At 42.1% G+C, this 19549-nt stretch overlaps 1 protein-coding gene across 5 annotated transcripts in view; it reads right to left on the bottom strand.

Moving 5' to 3' along the window:
• NAA25 (N-alpha-acetyltransferase 25, NatB auxiliary subunit) overlaps positions 1-19521 on the bottom strand; it is a 33625-nt gene extending 14104 nt beyond the window's left edge. For 3 of the 5 annotated variants that reach the window (XR_008236617.1, XM_052796724.1, XM_052796725.1), the window contains exons 1-14: positions 19419-19521; positions 15843-15928; positions 14748-14886; positions 12944-13062; positions 9824-9898; positions 8861-8968; positions 8331-8409; positions 7692-7803; positions 6719-6808; positions 6197-6366; positions 5305-5417; positions 2404-2611; positions 1691-1777; positions 469-649 (exon numbers count right to left, since the gene is read on the bottom strand). Coding sequence is in view for 4 of the 5 variants with exons in the window: in XM_052796724.1 (XP_052652684.1) it covers positions 469-649; positions 1691-1777; positions 2404-2611; positions 5305-5417; positions 6197-6366; positions 6719-6808; positions 7692-7803; positions 8331-8409; positions 8861-8968; positions 9824-9898; positions 12944-13062; positions 14748-14886; positions 15843-15928; positions 19419-19476 (1625 nt within the window). In the remaining variant the exon portion in view is untranslated. Of the gene's footprint in view, positions 1-468; positions 650-1690; positions 1778-2403; positions 2612-5304; positions 5418-6196; positions 6367-6718; positions 6809-7691; positions 7804-8330; positions 8410-8860; positions 8969-9823; positions 9899-12943; positions 13063-14747; positions 14887-15842; positions 15929-19418 lie in introns of those variants that run through there. The other 2 variants (XM_052796726.1, XM_052796727.1) reach the window with 2 other exon arrangements.
• Positions 19522-19549: the final 28 nt, after the last annotated feature.

Raw genomic sequence — 19549 nt, 5'->3', positions numbered from 1 at the left:
AGAAATTCTTAATTTTTTAAAAACAGTATGTGGGGGCTTGGAGTTCCTCCATCCACCCTGTTAAGTGTGCAAGAGATTACTTAGATACCCACAAACACAATAACCAAGGCAAAGCCATTGGGTGTGTTTGTTTTAAGTAGTGCTCCCAAGCTTTGCTGAGCTATGACACAAGCCAGAACACCAAGCTATGACTGGCATCAAGATATACATTTCACAAATTTCTTTCAGATTCCCCCTAGTTAATACTCTGAAAACCCCAAACAGGTCAAAATCACACAAGAAAGATACTCCACGAGAAGGGGAGCATACTACAGTAGATGTGTCTCATGTAATTCCAAAACACTTTTGCCCAACACCGTATGAAAATCTGATAATCTGCTAACTTTCAGTAGCAAAGGAAACTGAAGATCTCAGTACTGGCTACTGGAGGGTCACCATCACCAATTATTCTCAGTAAATACTACCCACCCGATGGTGTCGTGCTGTATGTGTTTTGCATCAAGGCTGGAATAGAGCTCTGCAACAGGTTCAAATGCACCGAGTCTGCAGTAGATTCGAATGAGCAGCAATTTAAACTGAGCATTAGAAGGACTATGAGATAACCCTTCTTCTAAGAGAGTGAGGCACTGCCACACAGCTGACTCTTCACCTGGTGACAAAGACAAAACACACAGACAGGCATGATCAGAGTGAGGCACTGAACACCAACAGCACAGTTCACTTTGGCGTTGGAGCCTCCTTCCCCAAGTTACACACCTCTCAAAATGGTCCCATGCATTTCAACATGCAGATGGCATTCATCAGCCACGCTGCTGCCCTTAAAACTAACACCCACTCCAGCACTATAGCTGCTCTCTGAGGGAAAGGTGGAGGAATAATTCTTCACAGGGAATATCAAGCTCACGTCTGTACAGAGCACAGCCCTCACATGAGCCCACTGCAGAAGTGACCTTCCCCAATGAGCCTTGGACTGTTGAGGATTTCTAGCTTCTATGTACAGAGCACTCCCAAGCATTATGCAAGACAGTAGCACAGAGCCAGGAATTCAAGAGCCCATACTTGATGATGGATTTACTCAGATTAAAGAATAGATCTTCCTCAGGAGAGACAAAGGCATAACTGACAACTACACGGAAGGGCAGGAAGATAAACAGTGCCTGTGGACAGCCACCATTGAAGTCTGACTGTGGGATTAGGAAACTAACAGGCAGAGCAGATGTGGAGTACAGGAATACTCAAGACAGGGCAACAGGTCTCAGCAGAAGGTTTAGAAGCAAGGGATCCAAAAGACAAAGTATGTCAGGGAGGGAAAGAAATGCTCTCAAAACACCTCTGATATCAGAAAGGAGTTGTCAGCAGAACCTGTGCAAAGGGAAAGAAAACATTACCTACACGGGAAACTCAGAATGAGCTTCTGAAGACAGCTAACACTGAGCTGCAGGAGTCATCAGCAAAGCTCTGCCAGGACTTACAAGAATTAATCAGAAAAATTAAATCCCTTTAGAAGTCAGTGAGATTCAGATCAAACACCAGCTGAACAGAGGGACTCCTGACATACCTCATATTGAGAGAAAAAACAAAGCTATGGGCCTAACAAGCCACGCCAGGTACACACTGGCCACAGGGACACAGTCTCCCTATCACAACCATCCAGAGTGGTATTAAGCAAGACATAATTTTCAGAACATACCTTCTAGCCACAAATCGAGCAGCAGGTGAACTGCAAGGAGGCAGTAATAATCTGAAAACTGCAATTCAGTTTTCAAACAAGATTTTCCTAAATAGAAAAAAAAAAGTTACCCTTCAATTACTAACAGTGCTGTCAGGTGCTTCTCACGTTGTCGGCATTATCAAATGACACAGCTATCTGACAGATGATAACCACAACTTAATTCATAAAATCCAGAGTTGTCTTAAAAACTGAAACAACTGTATACATGCTGCATTTGTTCATCGCGCATGTGGACTTTGGGCCACTTCGTATGTTGACATCTGCTGAAGAAGAACAGACTCTCCTACAACTGCAAGATTTACAAGTCACTATTATTGCCTGTGTATTTGTCCTAGGTACACCAGTGATAAAGCCTGGCTTTGCTTAAAGGCACAGGCAATTGTGCAAACATAGAAATGTACCATCTGAACTACCCAGGAATATCTCATTTGTCTTTAAGTTATACAACTGAAAAGAAACAAAATTCAAAGAAAACAGATAATTCAGGTATGCCCAAGGATGTAATCATAAAGGAGAAAGCAAAAGTATTATCTAGCAGCACAATAGGTGCTGTGCACCAATAGTGGTATTTGCCAGAGTTTGTGTTGTTCCACCCTCCTGAAAAAGCTGCCAACTTCTGCTCATAAAAAGCTAAAAGTGAACTGCAACATTCATTTCACGGTTTTTCTCACCAAACTCCAATCCATGGCGGTATCTTAACATCAACTCCCTGACCACAGTCAGCTTTTGCTTCTTATCCATGGCGTGATAGATACCAAGCAATCTTGAGAGCTGCACCACACACAAATGTTGTTGCAGAGCTTTGATATCGGCTGGCAGTGCAATTTCACTCTCTGCTGTTGCTGACAGAGGGATTACTTCCAGCAATTGACTGATGAACTGAAAGAGAAACACTGTTAAATTCTGCAGGGCAGCTGGGACTGCACAAAGGAAAGCATTTCCTCCTTCAAATCAAGAAAAAAGAAAAGCAAGGTGGAAATGTCAGCATCAACCCTGACATCACACTAGAACCAGTGGTTAAAGAGCTGGATTCAACGTTTTTGATTTTTTTATTTTTTTTTGTTTTTAAAGCTGGTGAGCACACAGTTCTGGTTGCACTCAATAGCTTTTAGTAAGTTTCATCAGACAGAGGAAAAAAAATAAATCACAGGCAAGTTTCCAATACACTGACACACAAGAGAGTTCAAGCACCTGTTAACACTTTCAGTAATAATATATGCAATTAAAATAAGCAGTTACCGAAAGGCTTCACAGCACACTTCCAGGAAATAGTGGGTTTGTACTAGCCCTTACATTTTCTCTCAACTCTGAAGTAATGTGCTGTACTCAGTGAGGTCATAATCTTTGATTAATGACTTCTTTTTTTTTAATTAAGTTTTAAGAAAAGTAGCCTCTCATTGTTTACAATTCTAATGGAAGACAGCAGACTTCTCACAACACACAGTCAGGGCTGGACAGCAGTTTCTTGTTGCCCTAAAATCCAACAGTGTTTACAAACTCAAAACTGAGTTAAAGCCAATGAATTCAACTTTACTACATTTGGTGTTGAAACACAAGAACTGCATCAAATGCATGCCTGAGGAAAAAAGCATGACAGCTAGATAGGAGGAACACATAGCACCATGCATACAAATTCCAGTTTTCCCATAGATACTGATGAAGACTGTGTTAACAAATCTTTTCAGTTTGAGATTTTGCCAAGCTCAGCAAGGTCAATCAAATCACTAGGCTGCATACTCCAATTTACACCTCTAGGAAGTCAGGACTGATGTCGCGACAATTATTTCTGCAATATCTTATGCGTCTAGTGGCCCAGCAAGATTGTCACATCCTCAGCTACTGAACTGTAACACCATTCAGTACTTTTAAAAAAAAAGACCCCCCACCAAGCTGCGTATAGCCTCAGTGTGACCCTGTTACTTTACCTAGGATACAACAACCTTTGGCATCTTTTGCTGTGAAACAAGAATAAAGTTAAGACAATCTATAAATATTTTAAGTAACTTAAACTTTCAGATTTCAAAAACTAGTCAGCACTTCAGCACCACTAAAGCTCCTCAGCTACACATCTCCTTGACTGAGTTAAACCACTGCAGATGCATGCTTCAGAGACAACAGCCAGAAGCCATACACTGGGAAGACATTCCAGTATGTCAGTATGACACAATATGATATATTCACTAAATCAGCAGCAGTTTTAAGGCCAATCAGAAAGTTTTAGAGAATTTATTCAAAGTCATGGTTTTACAAGCACCACAACAAAACTGTAGCCTAAACTATTATTATCAAATATCACTCCCCTGCTCTGGGTTTAGAATTTGTTTCCTGGAAAGTTAGGATTAAACCTGTTCAGTACTTCAGGGTTACCTTGCAATGGTATCACCATTTCCACAACTATGAGTTAAATATCCTTCTGACCACATCTCTTGCCAGTGGAATAAAAACAGACCTTTTAACATGAAACACCAGCAGCAACCCATACATGCCAGGGCCACCATTCTCATTACTAGTGAGGCTGTGGGAAGAACTTGCATTAGCAGACAGAGTATTTTAATAAACTAAGAATACAACAACACTATCTACACTTTGTTTACAAACATTTTATCAACAGCCTCTGGCTGGTCCAGGGTTCTGTCTAGCCCTCCCCAGCTCTGATAATGTTACACAATGGCTTAGAAAAACAATGGGGTGAGTGACAGGATTCCCAGCTGCTGAAGTCATTCAACAAGCTGCTCATGACTCTGCACAAATAGTCTTTTCAGTTAAAGAGAGCTTGTTTCAGAAGGAGATTCTGGAAAAGTTGCCATAGGTCTCTCGGTCACCCCTTGATCAGTACCAATGTGTCCATTCTTTAGCACTGCAGCAGAGCCAAGCAAAATATCTATGTGACACCCTACCTGCATCAGATGAGGGAGCAGATTTTTCCCATTAAACATATAATTTTAATGGGAAAAACAAGTGATGGGTGGGAAGGGAAAGAGGAGGATGTCTTTGTAAAACAAAAGTTACAGTACACAGCAATGAGAACTACAAAGGAATGAACAGGGTGGTCCTTCTGTAGTGTTACATTACTCCATTTTGTACACTGCGATCTATAAACAAAAGTGATGAGAGATTAGGCATTTAAAAATGAGCTAAATTGGGTAGCTTATCAACTGAACTACAATTCCTAGGGAGCTTTTTGTTACAAGATACAGACTTGTACCTTGTAACTTTCATCAGCATTACCAGCTTTTCATTTTTGATACGAGAATTCAACCAAGACCATCTCAAAGCACCCTGACACCTTGAAATGGTAATAAAGTCAAATGAATACTACATCTGGGTCTGAGACTCTGCAGGATCAAACTTAGTTTTTAGTCTCCAGTAAAAATCCTCCGAATGAAATTGTTCAGTGTATTCAGATTGCACTGTAGAAAATACAATGAACAAGAGTTTTCTGAATTTCAAACAAAAGATAAAAATGTGATGTTTCCAGTCTTTTGATAAGATCCACAGGTATTTTAAGATAAAGGGACCAGAGTGCAAACAACTGCTGCAGTTTCTGCCACCACTTCTTCATCTTTCCTTACCTTTGTGTATTGGCTGGATGGGAGGAGATCCACAAATACTTTGAGATCAGTAAAACAGCAGGGTTTGTCCCCAAATTTTCTGAAGTATTGGAACATTAGTTCTTCTGGGTCACCTAGGAAAAAGGCCAGTTCATCTTTTTAATATGCTCTATCAAAAGTTGAATCTGTAAAATAACTATGAGAAATCTTTGGTAATGCTTTTTTTTTTTCCCTCCCCTTTGAGATTACATAGCGATTTAGAAAATGGATAGCTGTACTACTAAGATTTTAACAGAGGTTCAATGTCTTTGGTAACCAAGGACACAAAAAGCCCCAAGAGCTTCACTCGAGCTTCTCTGGCACATAAGAGCTCAGCATAACAGGCATGCATACACAGCCTCCACTTATCTAACAGTGACTTATTTTTGGATTGAAATACAAAAGGAACTAGTAAGTAGCACAGATGTTGCTCTAATCTCATTCTCTCCTTCACTGATTCCCTAAATGCGATTTTTAAATGCAAGTTTTTAAAAAGCAAAACCTGGTACTACTGCCAAAAAACTTGAACGAAAAACCATTCAGAGATTACAGCGTAACAGCAGGACTTTCTACAAAAGCAGTGCATCAGGAATGCACTTTACATTATGATGTCAGTGACCATATGCACCTAGATCCCATAGGTCTTTTTGAAAATTTCCCTGCTTGCTTTTACAAGCCCTGGAGCAGTTTGGAACTACCTGCCTTTCTTCAGGGCTCACCTTCTAATGCTTTCAAGATTCTTTATATACAGACAACAGCATGTACATTTTCATAACAGACATTGTATTTAACTCAGTGATTTAGCAAAGAGCTTGTTCCAAGTTTGTGTTCTCTCTCCAAAAGATTAATTCATCATCCAGTTAGTGGTTCTTACCTAGTTTATATTCATCATTACAACCTCTGTACCGCAAACGTCTAATCAGCTCCAGTTTAGCTAAATATGGTCCCCGAAGTGGCCGAGAGCTCTTAGATTCTTCTGTTATCCTCTCTTCTATAAATTTCACAGCTTGCTCTACAGTATAGTGTACCTCTCCTTCCAAAGAGCTGTGCAATTAAAGAGACAAAAGGTTCTTTGATTCTTTCCATTGCTAGGCATTGACAATGTGTTCAGCATACTCCCAGGATATTCTTAAGGAAACCTGGCATGATGGATTCTCTAAATCAATCACCATGAAAAATACGAACTGGAAGAGTTCTGTAGTGTACAAACCACTGAACAGCTGTTTCCAATAAACTATTGCCAGCCTCCAAAACAAAGTAGGAAGAACACATCATTTGGGGTGTGATGTCAAGAAGTCACCCAAAGATGCAGACAGTGCTGCATTGAATATACGAATGCAAACAATTCACTGTAGCACAAAGGAAAAGCAAATCCATAGCAGAACTGTTAACTTACTGCTCTTCTTCTGGTGGAGGCATCCAGGATTCATCAATGAGTTGAAACACTGAATCAAAGTAAGTTATATAAAACTGCCAATCATCTGAGCTGAAACAAAAATCAGGCACAGAACAAAGTTTAGGGAATTGCCAAAAACAGTAACTCACTTCTAAAACTGCATTCCTTGCAAAAGCTGAATTTAAGGAATAGCACACATTCATATTACAGAAAAAAACAACTACAATAAGAATAATTTCTCCTTGAAAAGGTCTCGCATCTTAAGAATGCCATCATCCTGAATTTCTTGAAACATATTAAAGGAAAGAATTTCAATGAAGAATTGAAGCAAGCTACAAACTCTCCTCTTAACATTTACATTCCAATCAGAGCTCATTAATACCCCCACAAAATGCTAAGGCAGAAGATTCTCCTCTGTATTAACTTATATGTAAGATAAGGGCACAGCTTAATACAAAAAGCAAGCAACAAATCTCTCTTGACAGTTCCGAGAGACAGATTAGATCATACTAGTATGCTCTCTCCTGATGCATCTGTTCAAAGCATTACATGCATTTCCCAGTATGAAGTCTGGCCAAGTGAGAAAAACGAAGTTCCAGAAAATTAAATGTAAACACAGGTCTCTTCCTCTCCCACCATGGAAGTTAGAGCTGGACAATCAGCACAGCCTTCAGAAATAAGGAGGTAAACAAAATTTTATTGTCTTAATGTATCACTAAAGTCAGCCTTCAAAAAGAAGCAACTACAGTCCTGACACTGACTCTCCCTGTGACCTTCACCATGTCCCTTTAACACTTCATTCCGTTGCCCTTCTCCTCAGGGTTTGGAGTGCAAACGTTTGGAAATGCTTTGAGATCCTCTGATGTTCTTTTATTTCAACCACCATTTGCAAAAGCCACTAAACAAGGCAATTCATAACCAGCCAGGAATTTCTCTTCAGTTTTTTAGTAGGACTGCAGAAATATAATCTCACTTTTTCAGCAGCAGCCTTCTCGACAGCGCATTGCACTCTGGCCACCTACACAGCTTCTTGTACATTGCCATACACTTGTTCTCACGGCTTTGGAGCTCACTTGTCAGCTTCTCTAAATTAAAAACAGAAGGGCAAGTTTATTTAATCGATGCATTTCCTTCTTTACTTTCTGCATAAAGCTTCTTATTATAGCCCAGGATGCAAAACAGTAAGTGTAAGAGAAAAGAGAGGTCCTCAAAGGATAGAAAGGACACATTTCCTATAGAAACCTTCATATCCCAATTCCTTAAAACTGCAAGTGCATTTCAATCACCAGAAAGACTCCTCAAAATAGGATATTAGGAACTTTTTTTTTTTAAGATGGTAGCTACAAACTAACATGCTATAAATTTACTACTGCTAAGCATACTGCCGCAAAGTTCATCACTGAGTAATGCTTAAATACCATAAAAAGGTGGGTAAAACCAGCCTGCATCAGAGCACCTCCAGAGTTAGCATCAATGTTTGAAACTGGTGCTAAGAGTCAGGCTTCCTGCAGGCTTTTTTTTTTTTTTTTCCAACCAGCAGACAAGTCTGAAGTAAAGGAGAACTGCTGTGTTCTCCACACAACTGTGATTATTAATTGTCAGAATAAGTTACCTCCTAGTTTTCCTCTCACAACATCTAAGGCTTCCTTATACTTCTCCAAACGTTCCAGAATCATGTAGTACAGTTCAACCTTAAAAGAAAGATTAGACTGCAATGAAATTTGCTAGTAAAACAATACACAGGTGTGCCAAGAAATAAAGTGGCTTGTGTTACTGTCATTAGAAATAGGAGATAGCCAGGCCTGCAAAGCTATCTTTAGCATCCCAGAGGGTGGAGCATTCAGGAATTTAGGTCTTTTTTCCATTCTCAGTCCTGAAGTTTCTCTTGGGGCCTCCCAGGGAGCAAAACCAAGTACTTCATGAGTCAAATCAAATGCCAAAAAATTTTCCTGGCCACACGATTCCAAATCCCTCTCAACCCTCTGATCTTGGTTTTTCTTTTGTCCCGCTACATTCACATTTACTTCCAGAACACTACTGATTATTATCTTGGAAAACCGTTAAAATAATCAACTTCCTTGAACAGTGCATTCCTTGTCTCAATAATGTTCAAATCAAGCTGAAAGTATCTGCAAGCCTTACTTCAGCCTCAGCTTCAATCTTATCCTCTTTCACCATCTTTTCCACCATTCTCTCAGCTAGTGGCAAAAACATCGTCTTTGAGAGGTTTTCATCCTGTGCTGAAATAGACTAAGGAAGAGAAGAATTATCATAACAACTCATCAACTTTTTGTGTTGTCCCACCCACTGCTTTTTTCCCATTAGAAGAGGAAAAAAACCCCAGGTGCTTCAATTCCACCACCCCCAAAACCCCACACATTCAGAGCTGCCATCTGTCACGTGCAGAGAGCTCTGTTAAAAGGCAGCAATAAAACTAGTGATATACTGAAAAGCTTGCTCTTGATTACATTGTCCAGAGACTCATGCATCTAGGCACACAATACCCATGGCAAATAACAGGTAGCAAGAACACATTTGTGTTTTCCATGGCACAGTATTTTAGACAATGTGATTAATGCCCCCATGCTTATTCGGCCAACACTGTCAGGTTGTCTGATTAGTGCCTGAATCTGCTATATCAACTAACAGCAGCACAGCTGATCTGCTGTCTACTCTTGCAGACTTTCTGCAGTCTTAAAAGACATGCTAAGTCCAGAGCTCTCATTTATCTCCTCCTAGAGCCTTTATAACCTAGTTACAGAGAGGAACAGTTCTGACTAAGGAGCTGCAGATATTTGAGGTTTTATTCACTAGCTTTCTAACTAAAGACGGTAAGGTACTAGTCCAGATGAGAGAATAATTCAAGTTGTATAAATGTGGTAAGGCAGACCAGTTAATTTGCATTATAAAAACACTAGAGCATTCATTTTGGACCACATCAATAGTGCTACTTAAGGAGGGCTCAGTCATTCTCCCAGCATCATGCAGAAACAGTTCAAATACACATTCTACTTAAAATAACCTCTAATATTTTCACTCAGAACATTTCTGTATTTGCACTATACCTGCAGCGAAAGTCAAACTCATTTGCAACACTGTACACACCTGCATAATCAGGCTCATCACAGACCAAAAATAGTAAGGATTTTTGGGTACAATCTTATAAAGTGCCATTCCAGCCTGAAAAACATAAGACAAAGTTTCATCATTCCTGAAATGTATCTGTTTACAAGCTCTCATGACAGAGAACACAAGCTAAGCAGCAACAATGGCAGCAGACAACACAGAATTAGCAACTAGATGGGAAGACTTCTATCAATCCATGAGCCCTTCCACCCTAATACACATTGCTGAAGAAGAAAGCAAAGGGGAAAATATTTCAAAGATCAAGTACTTTGTGCAGGTCTGACAAGAAACAGCCATGAGCATGCACACGTGCGATTGCCTAAACAGATGATAGCTTTAATTAGAAGTGGTGTATCGGCTTTGTGTGGCAAGGTTTTGGTAGCGGGGGGTGGTTACAGGGGTGGCTTCTGTGAGAAGCTGCTAGAAGCTTCCCCTGTGTCTGACAGAGCCAATACCAGCCGGCTCCAAGACGGACCCACCACTGGCCAAGGCTAAGCCAATCAGCAATACTGGTAGCGCCTCTGTGATAACATATTTAAGAAGGAAAAAAAAGTTGCTGCTGTTTCTGTCTGTCCCAGCCGGAGAGAGGAGTGAGAACATGTAAGAGAAACAACCCTGCAGACACCAAGGTCAGTGAAGAAGGAGGGGGAGGAGATGCTCCAGGCACTGGAGCAGAGATTCCCCTGCAGCCCGTGGTGAAGACCATGGTGAGGCAGGCTGTCCCCCTGCAGCCCATGGAGGTCCATGGTGGAGCAGATATCCACCTGCAGCCCAAGGAGGACCCCATGCTGGAGCAGGTGGGTGCCCGAAGGAGGCTGTGACCCTGTGGGAAGCCCGCGCTGGAGCAGGCTCCTGGCAGGACCTGTGGAGAGAGGAGCCCATGGAGCAGGTTTTCTGACAGGACTTGTGACCCTGTGGGGGATCCATGCAGGAGCAGTGTGCTCCTGAAGGACTGCACGCCATAGAAGGGACCCATGCTGGAGCAGTTCGTGAAGAACTGCAGCCCATGGGAAGGACTCATGTTGGAGAAGTTCATGGAGGACTGTCTCCCATGGGAGGGACCCCACGCTGGAGCAGCGGAAGAGTGTGATGAGTCCTGCCCCTGAGGAGGATGAAGCGGCAGAAATAACGTGTGATGAACTGACCGTAAACCCCATTCCCCATCCCCCTGCGCCGCTGGAGGGGGTAGGTAGAGAATCCAGGAGTGAAGTTGTGCCTGGGAAGAAGGGAGGGGTGGAGGGAAGGTGTTCTGAGAGTTGGTTTTATTTCTCATTACCCTGCTCTGGTTGATTGGTAATAAACTGAGTTAATTTTCCCCACGTTGAGTCTGTTTTGCCCGTGATGGTAATTGGTGAGTGATGTCTCCTGTCCTTATCTCGACCCACAAGCCCTTTGTTATATTTTCTCTCCCCTGTCCAGCTGAGGAGGGGGGAGTGATAGAATAGCTTTGGTGGGCACCTGGCATTCAGCCAGGGTCAACCCGCCACAAGTGGTAACTACATCAGGAAGCAGAAGACTTATTCTTTAGGAAAGGGGGGGATATTTCCAGTGCTGACTTTCACTAGTATGCTCAGTCAGTGCTAAAAGGCACACTAAAGCACATGCCTCCCTCATGTAAGCAACTGCCCTCCAACACTCATTTCATACATACACATACTCAGATACCTGAAACATGAGGTCACTTATACGTGCAAAGCACGTGGTTAAGCAAAGGTCGAGCTGAAAGCTTGGCTGCATCAAAGATCCTGCCAAAGTATTCAAGATTTTCTAGCCTAACACATGAACAGTTATTCACACATTTGTCTCACAGATTTCCAGTGCCTGTATATAATGGAGAACATTTTTACCCATATAAAATCTGTAATTAATTTTAAGAAACTACATATAATACAGTCTACTACCACAGATGGACTTCTGTGCTGATTTCCTGACTGCAGTCTCAGTTTGCATTTTCCAGTACTTTCAGCTGAAATACCCCAGAACACAGGACGCTGAGGTTTATTTTCACTCTCCAGTCAGTTAGCATCCACACACTCTTTGAATCTCTAAGTCCTTAGCTCAAATGCCCAGGCCAATCTGGAACATCCCACTCTGACAATGTCTGGATAACTTAACTAGATACGTGTTTGTATGACATTTTAAACATATAAAAGGTCATAAAAATGTTAAATGTCGTTATCTGTGCAAGACTCGTATTTTTTCTACTTGTGGTTGTACACAGGAGTACAATTAACATACAGTCACGTCTCTGGAGTTTAGATTGTCATATGAAGCTTGTAATTTCATGTACATTAGTAACTTAGTCCGTATCTACAGCTTGAACTCAAACAGCATACAAGTAGGGCTACAATGGAGAATAACACTTCTGCTGAATATATTCTTTTAGTTATTTAAACCAAACTTGTATAAATATTCAAGTCACCTTAACACAGTGGGAATGAGAGGGAGTTTAGGACTCATTTACTTGGCGCTCTGTGCTTTTTTATACAGAACAGTGAGCACACATGCTTTGAAAAGAATCTTCCATTTATAGGGATTCTCCAGGCACCTAATTTGGAAGGGATGAAAACAAAACTAACCAGCATGACACTGTTCTGCCAACTGAGAAGTAAGATGTACTTAAAGGAAGGGCTTTTTACTTTTTCTTCACCGAATTGCCATTACTCTTGCCAAACATAACAGCAAACTAAGGAGTAAATCAAGTCTGAAGACAAGGATCAGAAGAGCTTGCTAGATCTTTTTCTATCTATTCCAGAATTCCGTTATAATACACCTCCTCATACGTAACCACCATACTACTCAAGACAGATGGACAAAAGCCTCCCAAAATAACCAACATTCTCTATAAGATCAGATATGCAAACAAAAGGCACAGTTGTCCTATCCTATGTAAGGGAAAGAAAGCATTTGCCTTCAGATAACCCATCCCCTAAATAATGGTCTTCTAAGACTTTCTGTAAAAAATAACACAGAGTATAACTTCTGCATTAACCCAGCTTAGCTTTCTGGAAGATTACATGTAATATGAAAAGCAATTAACACTAAGATGTGTAGAAAAAGACACCTTAAAATGACCAGAACACAAATTGTTGATCGTACCTGTTGCATTTTCTTGTATTCTCCAACCCTGGCATAGGCCATGAAGAGATGAGAGTGATACTCTTCACTGTTGGGAACCTTCTTTACAGCTGCCTCATAAAGTTTAGTTACCAGTTCCGCTAAACCAAAACCAGATGCTTGAGTTAAGACAAATTTGGGAATAATTTTAAAGCACAGCTACCTAAAGATAGCATCAGCAATACTCTGAACAGTAATCTAATTACACTCATCAACCACAGAAATGGTACTCTCTCTCCTTCAAGATTCCAAGCACTACAAACAGTAGTCAAAGGAGGAAAGTGCTTAAAAAAACCAAACCAACCAACCTCAAAATAGAGTTAACAGCAACAGCCAAACTTCTCAGAAGCACTTAAGTCTTTTTCTTAAGACAGTTTATCCATTTTTGAGCATTAAACTGAATGAAGATTTCTACTCTTGGCAGAATGACTGCTCCACATGAATTATTTATCAAAACACAGAACATTTTCAGAGCCTAATATCAAATCAGTTGCTCTTATCGCAGGTTTACTTACATTAGTCATATCCTGTTATTTCCCAATTGCCTATTTTAGTACTCTTAACAAGTCAAATACTTCACACTATACTTTTTAATAATAGGTCTATCATGGCTAAATACTTATGGTATTATAATATGCAAAACTTCCTTACATTTTCACCCTTCCAGATTTTTTTTCCTTACACATACAACCATATATCAGGGTAGCATTAGAAAACCAAATGTAATTTGTCTTTCACATAGTTTACATATCCTCAACACACATACATAAAACATCTAATTACAATCTTCTTGCAGGACCAAAAGTGGAACTGCCTAACACCCACTATTTCCTTTCTGAGTTATAAACCTAAAAGTTAGAAACCTGAGCTTAACACTCAGGCAAGTTGTTTAGAATCACAGAAAGGCTTTTGACATTTTCAGGGGTTTAAGCTGAAGTCACATATACACACAAAAATCTTGTATTATTCAAGAAACGATGCTTTAACTCCACATATACATACACACACACAGAGAAAGAAATTAAAAGAGCATAAGCAATTGCTGTATCACAGACTGATACCAAATATCTCTTTCTACAAAAGTTTTTTCACCTCATTGTCATTGCTCCAGCAATTCAACAGTAAACATTGCTACCACCACCAAGAACCATAAGAAGCTGCCAGAAACAACAACTGTTTAGAGCCGTAGATAAGCAGTATATAAGGTCTGGCTTCTTTCAGAAAAGCAAATGCAATTTCACTCCGTCACTCAAACATTCATGATTTAATCTTTTTAAAATACCATATCACTACAAGGAACCATAGTGAAAAAACTAATCTGGTCAAATTCAGAGGCCAGGATTTCCCTTCTGTTTGTCTCACAGCTTCTTGAGGCCTGAACACCTTGACTACAATCTCACAGCATTAAGCACAGTCCAAACCACAGATGATGTGATTTGTTGTCTCTACCACATACAATGACAACAAATTCCAGTAGCTTTCATTAAAAAAAAAAGGGAAATCATAGGCCAATTGTGATAGATGATTATTAGCATGCCACTCATTTAGGAACTGTGTACACAATAAGGTTAATGAGAGAAGCCTGAACAAGGTTTTTTGCTTTATGGCGATCACTAGAGCCTTAAGAGGCATTTGTAACAGGCATCATTTAAATTCTCCAAGTCTCTTAACACACCTATACATGAACCCTGGACTTTTAATGTTTCCATGAAACTGCAGGTCCCATATACTTCTGGAAGAACGTAAATAATTATGATTTTTAAGAGAGGCAAAGGTAAAAGCTTACGTCTATGCATTTCCCGGTAAAGAATAGTTAGTGCTTGCAAGGAATTATCATCTGTGGGTTCAAGTGCTGCTACTTCTTGTGCCAGAGTATACGCTTCATCTTGCTTGCCAGTTCTCTGCAAGCCAATTGCCTTTAGAACCTATTGACACAACACAGAGGCAGCTGTTAGAAACACAGTTGGCAGTTACCAGCGAAAATCCTCTCATTCCTGGTGAGGAGAGGCTTTGCCTCACCACCTCAATACTTCTACAGAACTTTAGGTTTTATTAAGCTTCTAATCCATATGGCTGTAGAGGAAAACTTCCAAATGCAAGCTAGATCAAATAGTGTTGCTTTGCATTTCTTAACAAATATGCAGGCCACTCCAAGATATCAGCTGCCACTCAGTTTTCCCTACTGCAGACTGAAAACTGAATAGTCCTGCCAATTTTCTTTTTTTTCTTTCAATAACTGGCCAGAGAGAAGTGACATAAATGAGATTCAGGTCAATGACACTCACTTCAGCTTGGGAAGCTTTCAAAATGTAGAAGTGGTATGAACTGTAGAGGAAAATCCACAGGGAAAAGAGAAAAGTAGAAAGATAGTCATATTTTCAGAAAAACAAGGAACAGAACACCTTTCCCTTCAACAGGAGCACAGCAACGAGGGCCGCGAACAAGAAGCAGAAAGCAATGCCTCCAAAATCACCTTGTTATATTTTGCTAAGGACTACACCTCCCAAGGAAATGTTTTGGTCCGAACTACTACAGAGAGATATCCCAAAGATATCCCAACCTAAGGTCTAAGAGGCATTTTTCAGGCACAGCCCATGCACCAAGGTTGCTTGCAGTGGCTCTGACAGGGAGCTAGACAATTAGCTGAGGTGTAACCAATTACACTCTAGTCATTAGAGGCACCTCACCAAGACGATCCATACAAGTTTTCAGGCAAACACAATGTTGTGTGAATTCAAACAGCCAGAGATGTTCCAGAGGGTTCAGAAAACACTGTGGTCTCTGGAAGATCACGGACACTGCTCAAAAGGCACAACGAAAACACTCCACATCTCAGAGCTATGCCCACCAAACCAGGTCAGTGCACCGCAGTCACACTTACCTTTGCACAGTGAAGATCCTTATGTTTTTTGAGCAGTTTATCCGCTTGCTGGATTGCCATTTTATTATTGCCATTATCGAGATAATCTGCGTAAGAAGAACATATATTGTATTATAACAGAACACAAGACCATTCTGGAAAGCTACCTCTAATTTTACTGTGGAGTATGTGCTGTTAGGCCAGTAGTGCAAACCACATTTTCCTTGTACAATTACTACTAAGCCAAATGTTCAGGAAACATGCCATTTTGTAGATGAAGTATTCATCTCCCTGTACTAGTTTTAGTCATTCGAACAAACAAGCTTTTGTAATTACTCCACATAGATCATTACAGCAACAAAAGAGATATAATAGAGCAGGTTCTGCAGCAACAGCTCTTTGCTAGCAATGGAGCTTAGGCTCTTTGCTTCAGTAAAAGTAGAAATTAATTTGGTGTGCCTTTGGGAGACTTTCAATGACTTTCAACAGGCAGTAGGTTAGAAACTAAGCACTCACCATCTATCAAAGCATTAATTGAGAAGACCTACTTGTCCACAGGATCCATACATCAGGCAGAGCAAATCTGTCCCCTAACAGAGTATCACTATGCTTTCACCAGACTGGTTTTAAAGACGAAATATCCTACAGGGATACCCCACTATCTACTAAAACTTCAGCCGTAGAAAACCCCTGCCTCGAGACCATTTTCTCATTTTTTTAGCTTGGTATTATAATTTTCAGCTTCACCTACAGTGAGTGCATCATCATGTTATTAGACAATTACAAACAAGCAATTTTAGATTAGACCATGATCCCTATGTGCTTCCTCTCCCTCAAAAATTAACACTTACTACCCAAAATGCAGCAGAAAAGCTTAGCTGCACCTGACATGCTGACAGGGAAGGGTCTGCTCACACTGTTCTGGCCTCTCTCCTACCAAACTGCTAATAGAGCTAATAGTTAATTGAAATTACATTACACATCTTTTTCTTGTTAGGACTGTAGTTCTCATTATAAGAGAGAACTCTTTTACCAAGAAGAGGTGACCTTTAGTAATTCCTTGGTATATGGTACAAAGTGTGAATCTACACTAATGAGATTTATATTTGGCAGCTTTAACATTTGATTCCATGGCCAAGTAAGTGCTGCAGATTTAAAGTAGAGCTAATTGGGCTCCTGAGACCATACAGACAAAACCTCAAAGGAGGCAGCCTGCCCACACTAACCAACCAAAACAAAATATTGCTGCATATGATATAGTTTGAAACTCTAATACACTTTCTTCATATGGGTTAGATGGCCATTTTAACTCATGAAAACCTGTCCACCACCTTTAACATTAAAACTTAAGCAGGGATTTCTCAGTGAAGAGGTTTCAAAACTGTGGAACAGAACATCCCGACGATCTCTTCATACACCAGCGGAGACTTATAAAGGACCTGTGTTGCACAGTTCACTTACACGCAAATTATCTGCCACACTGCACTGCCTGTCTTGGGTTGTTTAACAACTGTGCCGATAAGATCTCCACTTTAGGTCTCCTAAAGTAAATCAAATAAACCACAAACTTCTCTAAACTGCAGCAGAATAAAAAGACTGTATTTTGCTAACAACAAGTAAGTTTGTTGGGAACCAAAGTAGCTGGCAATTTCCAAAGGAATTCAAGCTGAAGGAAAATAAACTCAAGCCTATATTAGTTTCAAGTCCGTAGGTGGAGATGTTCAGTGGCTGGAAATGCAACACGTGAACCTTCAGGTGAAGGGAGAACAAATCAAGATGAAAGATAAACATAGCTGTCAAGGAACTCTGAGTAATGAAGGCACACAGTGCAAACAGAAAAGCACTGTTTTAAGTCAAGAACCAGACTTTCGATCTCATGCTGCACGTCTCCAGTTTATGACTTTTGTGAAGTTGTGTACTTACCTCTTTAAGGACATACACTTTGTGTTCTGCAGCACCAAAGCCTGAATTCAAATCTTACAATGCAGATAACCCTTTCTAGAACTAGCAGAAAGCTATTTTAAAGCTCTCTCCCTAATAGGTATACTCTCTGAAATGAATAGTGAAATACATCTCAACATCATCTGCTTTAATATTGGTTGAATTTACCCAGCTTTTTCTTTTAGGAACTTTTAAAATCTTACACAGGTTATAACACAAATAATTGCACATTAATAAAAATGTCAATCACAGCCCATACAGAAAACTAAGGGAAAAACTTAAAATTGTTACATAAAGACGAACTGCACAGCTGCGCTCATAATTATGCAATGAACTTTAAGACAGCTGTGTGTTTACACTTCTAATCAAACAAAACAATCCTCCTCTATTACACTGGAATCCGTCAGAGATGCAAGTCTATACCACACCATCCTCACTGCCCAAGCGGCAAAGGACATTCCCAAAGCACGTTCATCCCCAAATGAGGGCAGCTCTCCACATGCTTGTAGGGAAAGATTTTTTTTCTGGTGTTGAAAAAGTTGAGAACATTTTCCAAAATCTCTATCCAACCTTCAATTTTAGGGACAAAACAATACCGTAGCCCGGGGAAGCGGTTTTCTTCTCTGTATTTGCATAAACAGAGACAAGCTCGTCTACAATCTCTTAAGCAATCCCAATTGCATGTAATACCCTTGGAAATATCTGGGAACAGCTTAATACAAGAGGTTTCTTAACAAGACCATCTCCTAAATACTTCACTCCTGTTTCCCAGTTAATTTTCATAACACCACAATTAGTCCGTGCCACAACCCTTCAACGTACAACTTTAAGGTTTCCGTGACCGCTCTTGCTCCTTTTATGAATTAATCCATTTCTAACGTCTCTGCAGCAGAAAACAAACGCCGACCAAAGTTACCTTGGCCGAGAGACAGAAGCACAATACCATCACCACCGCCCGAGGAGAGCGGGACCGCCTGGGAGCGGGCTGCTCTCGCCCCTCCACGCCTTCTCCCGCACGCGGGTTGGGGGTTCCTGAGCAGGGAGACCAACCCCCCCAGGGCGGGGGGAGTTCGGAGGAAAGGGCCGCTGCCCGCTGGAAGACGGGCGGCGGGGACGGAACTCGGGTCCCCCCCCGTCCCGGCCCAGCCAAACTCCCGCTTCCAGCCCCGGGCGGGCGGCCCGGGGGCGTGTTGGGGGGGGAGGAGGGGGAAGCCGGGGCCGGGCTTCGCCGGCCTCCGCGGCAGCTCCCCGGACACACACCCACCCACTCACACCGCGGGCTGACCGGGGCAACGGCGTCCGGCGGAGAGGCGCCCGCGGGAGGAAGGAACAAGGCGACAGGAGGCCGAGAGCCTCCCCCGGGCTAGGGGACGGCCGGGGCCGGGGCCGCGCTCCCCCTCTCCCCCGCAGCGGGCTGCCCCGGAGCCTGCCCGCCGAGCGGGGCGCGGGGCTCCCCCGCCGCCGGGGATGGGGCGGGAGAGACGGGCGAGCGCAGGGCCCCGCCGGAGGAGCCAGCCAGCGCTTGCCGGGCCGGGCCGCCCGGCGGGCCCCTCCGCGCCGTCCCCAGGCGCCGCCGGGGCAACCCCGCGAGACCGCGGCGGCGGGGCGGCCCGCCGGCCCAGGGGACCGGGGGCGAAGGGGCCGCGGGGTCCGTACCGTAGATGGGCCGCAGGCGCCGGTCGTTGGGGTCCTGCACATGGCCCCGCGCCGCCATGATGAGAGCGCAGAACCGCAGTGCGCAGCCGCCGGCCGGGCCGGCCCGGGGGCGGGGGTGAAAAGGCCGGTAG

The sequence above is a fragment of the Harpia harpyja genome, chromosome 9 (assembly GCF_026419915.1).
Source record: "Harpia harpyja isolate bHarHar1 chromosome 9, bHarHar1 primary haplotype, whole genome shotgun sequence".
In the NCBI taxonomy this organism is placed as follows: domain Eukaryota; kingdom Metazoa; phylum Chordata; class Aves; order Accipitriformes; family Accipitridae; genus Harpia; species Harpia harpyja.
The sequence above is the reverse complement of the archived record's forward strand: the minus strand, read 5'-3'. Positions and strand labels throughout refer to the sequence as shown.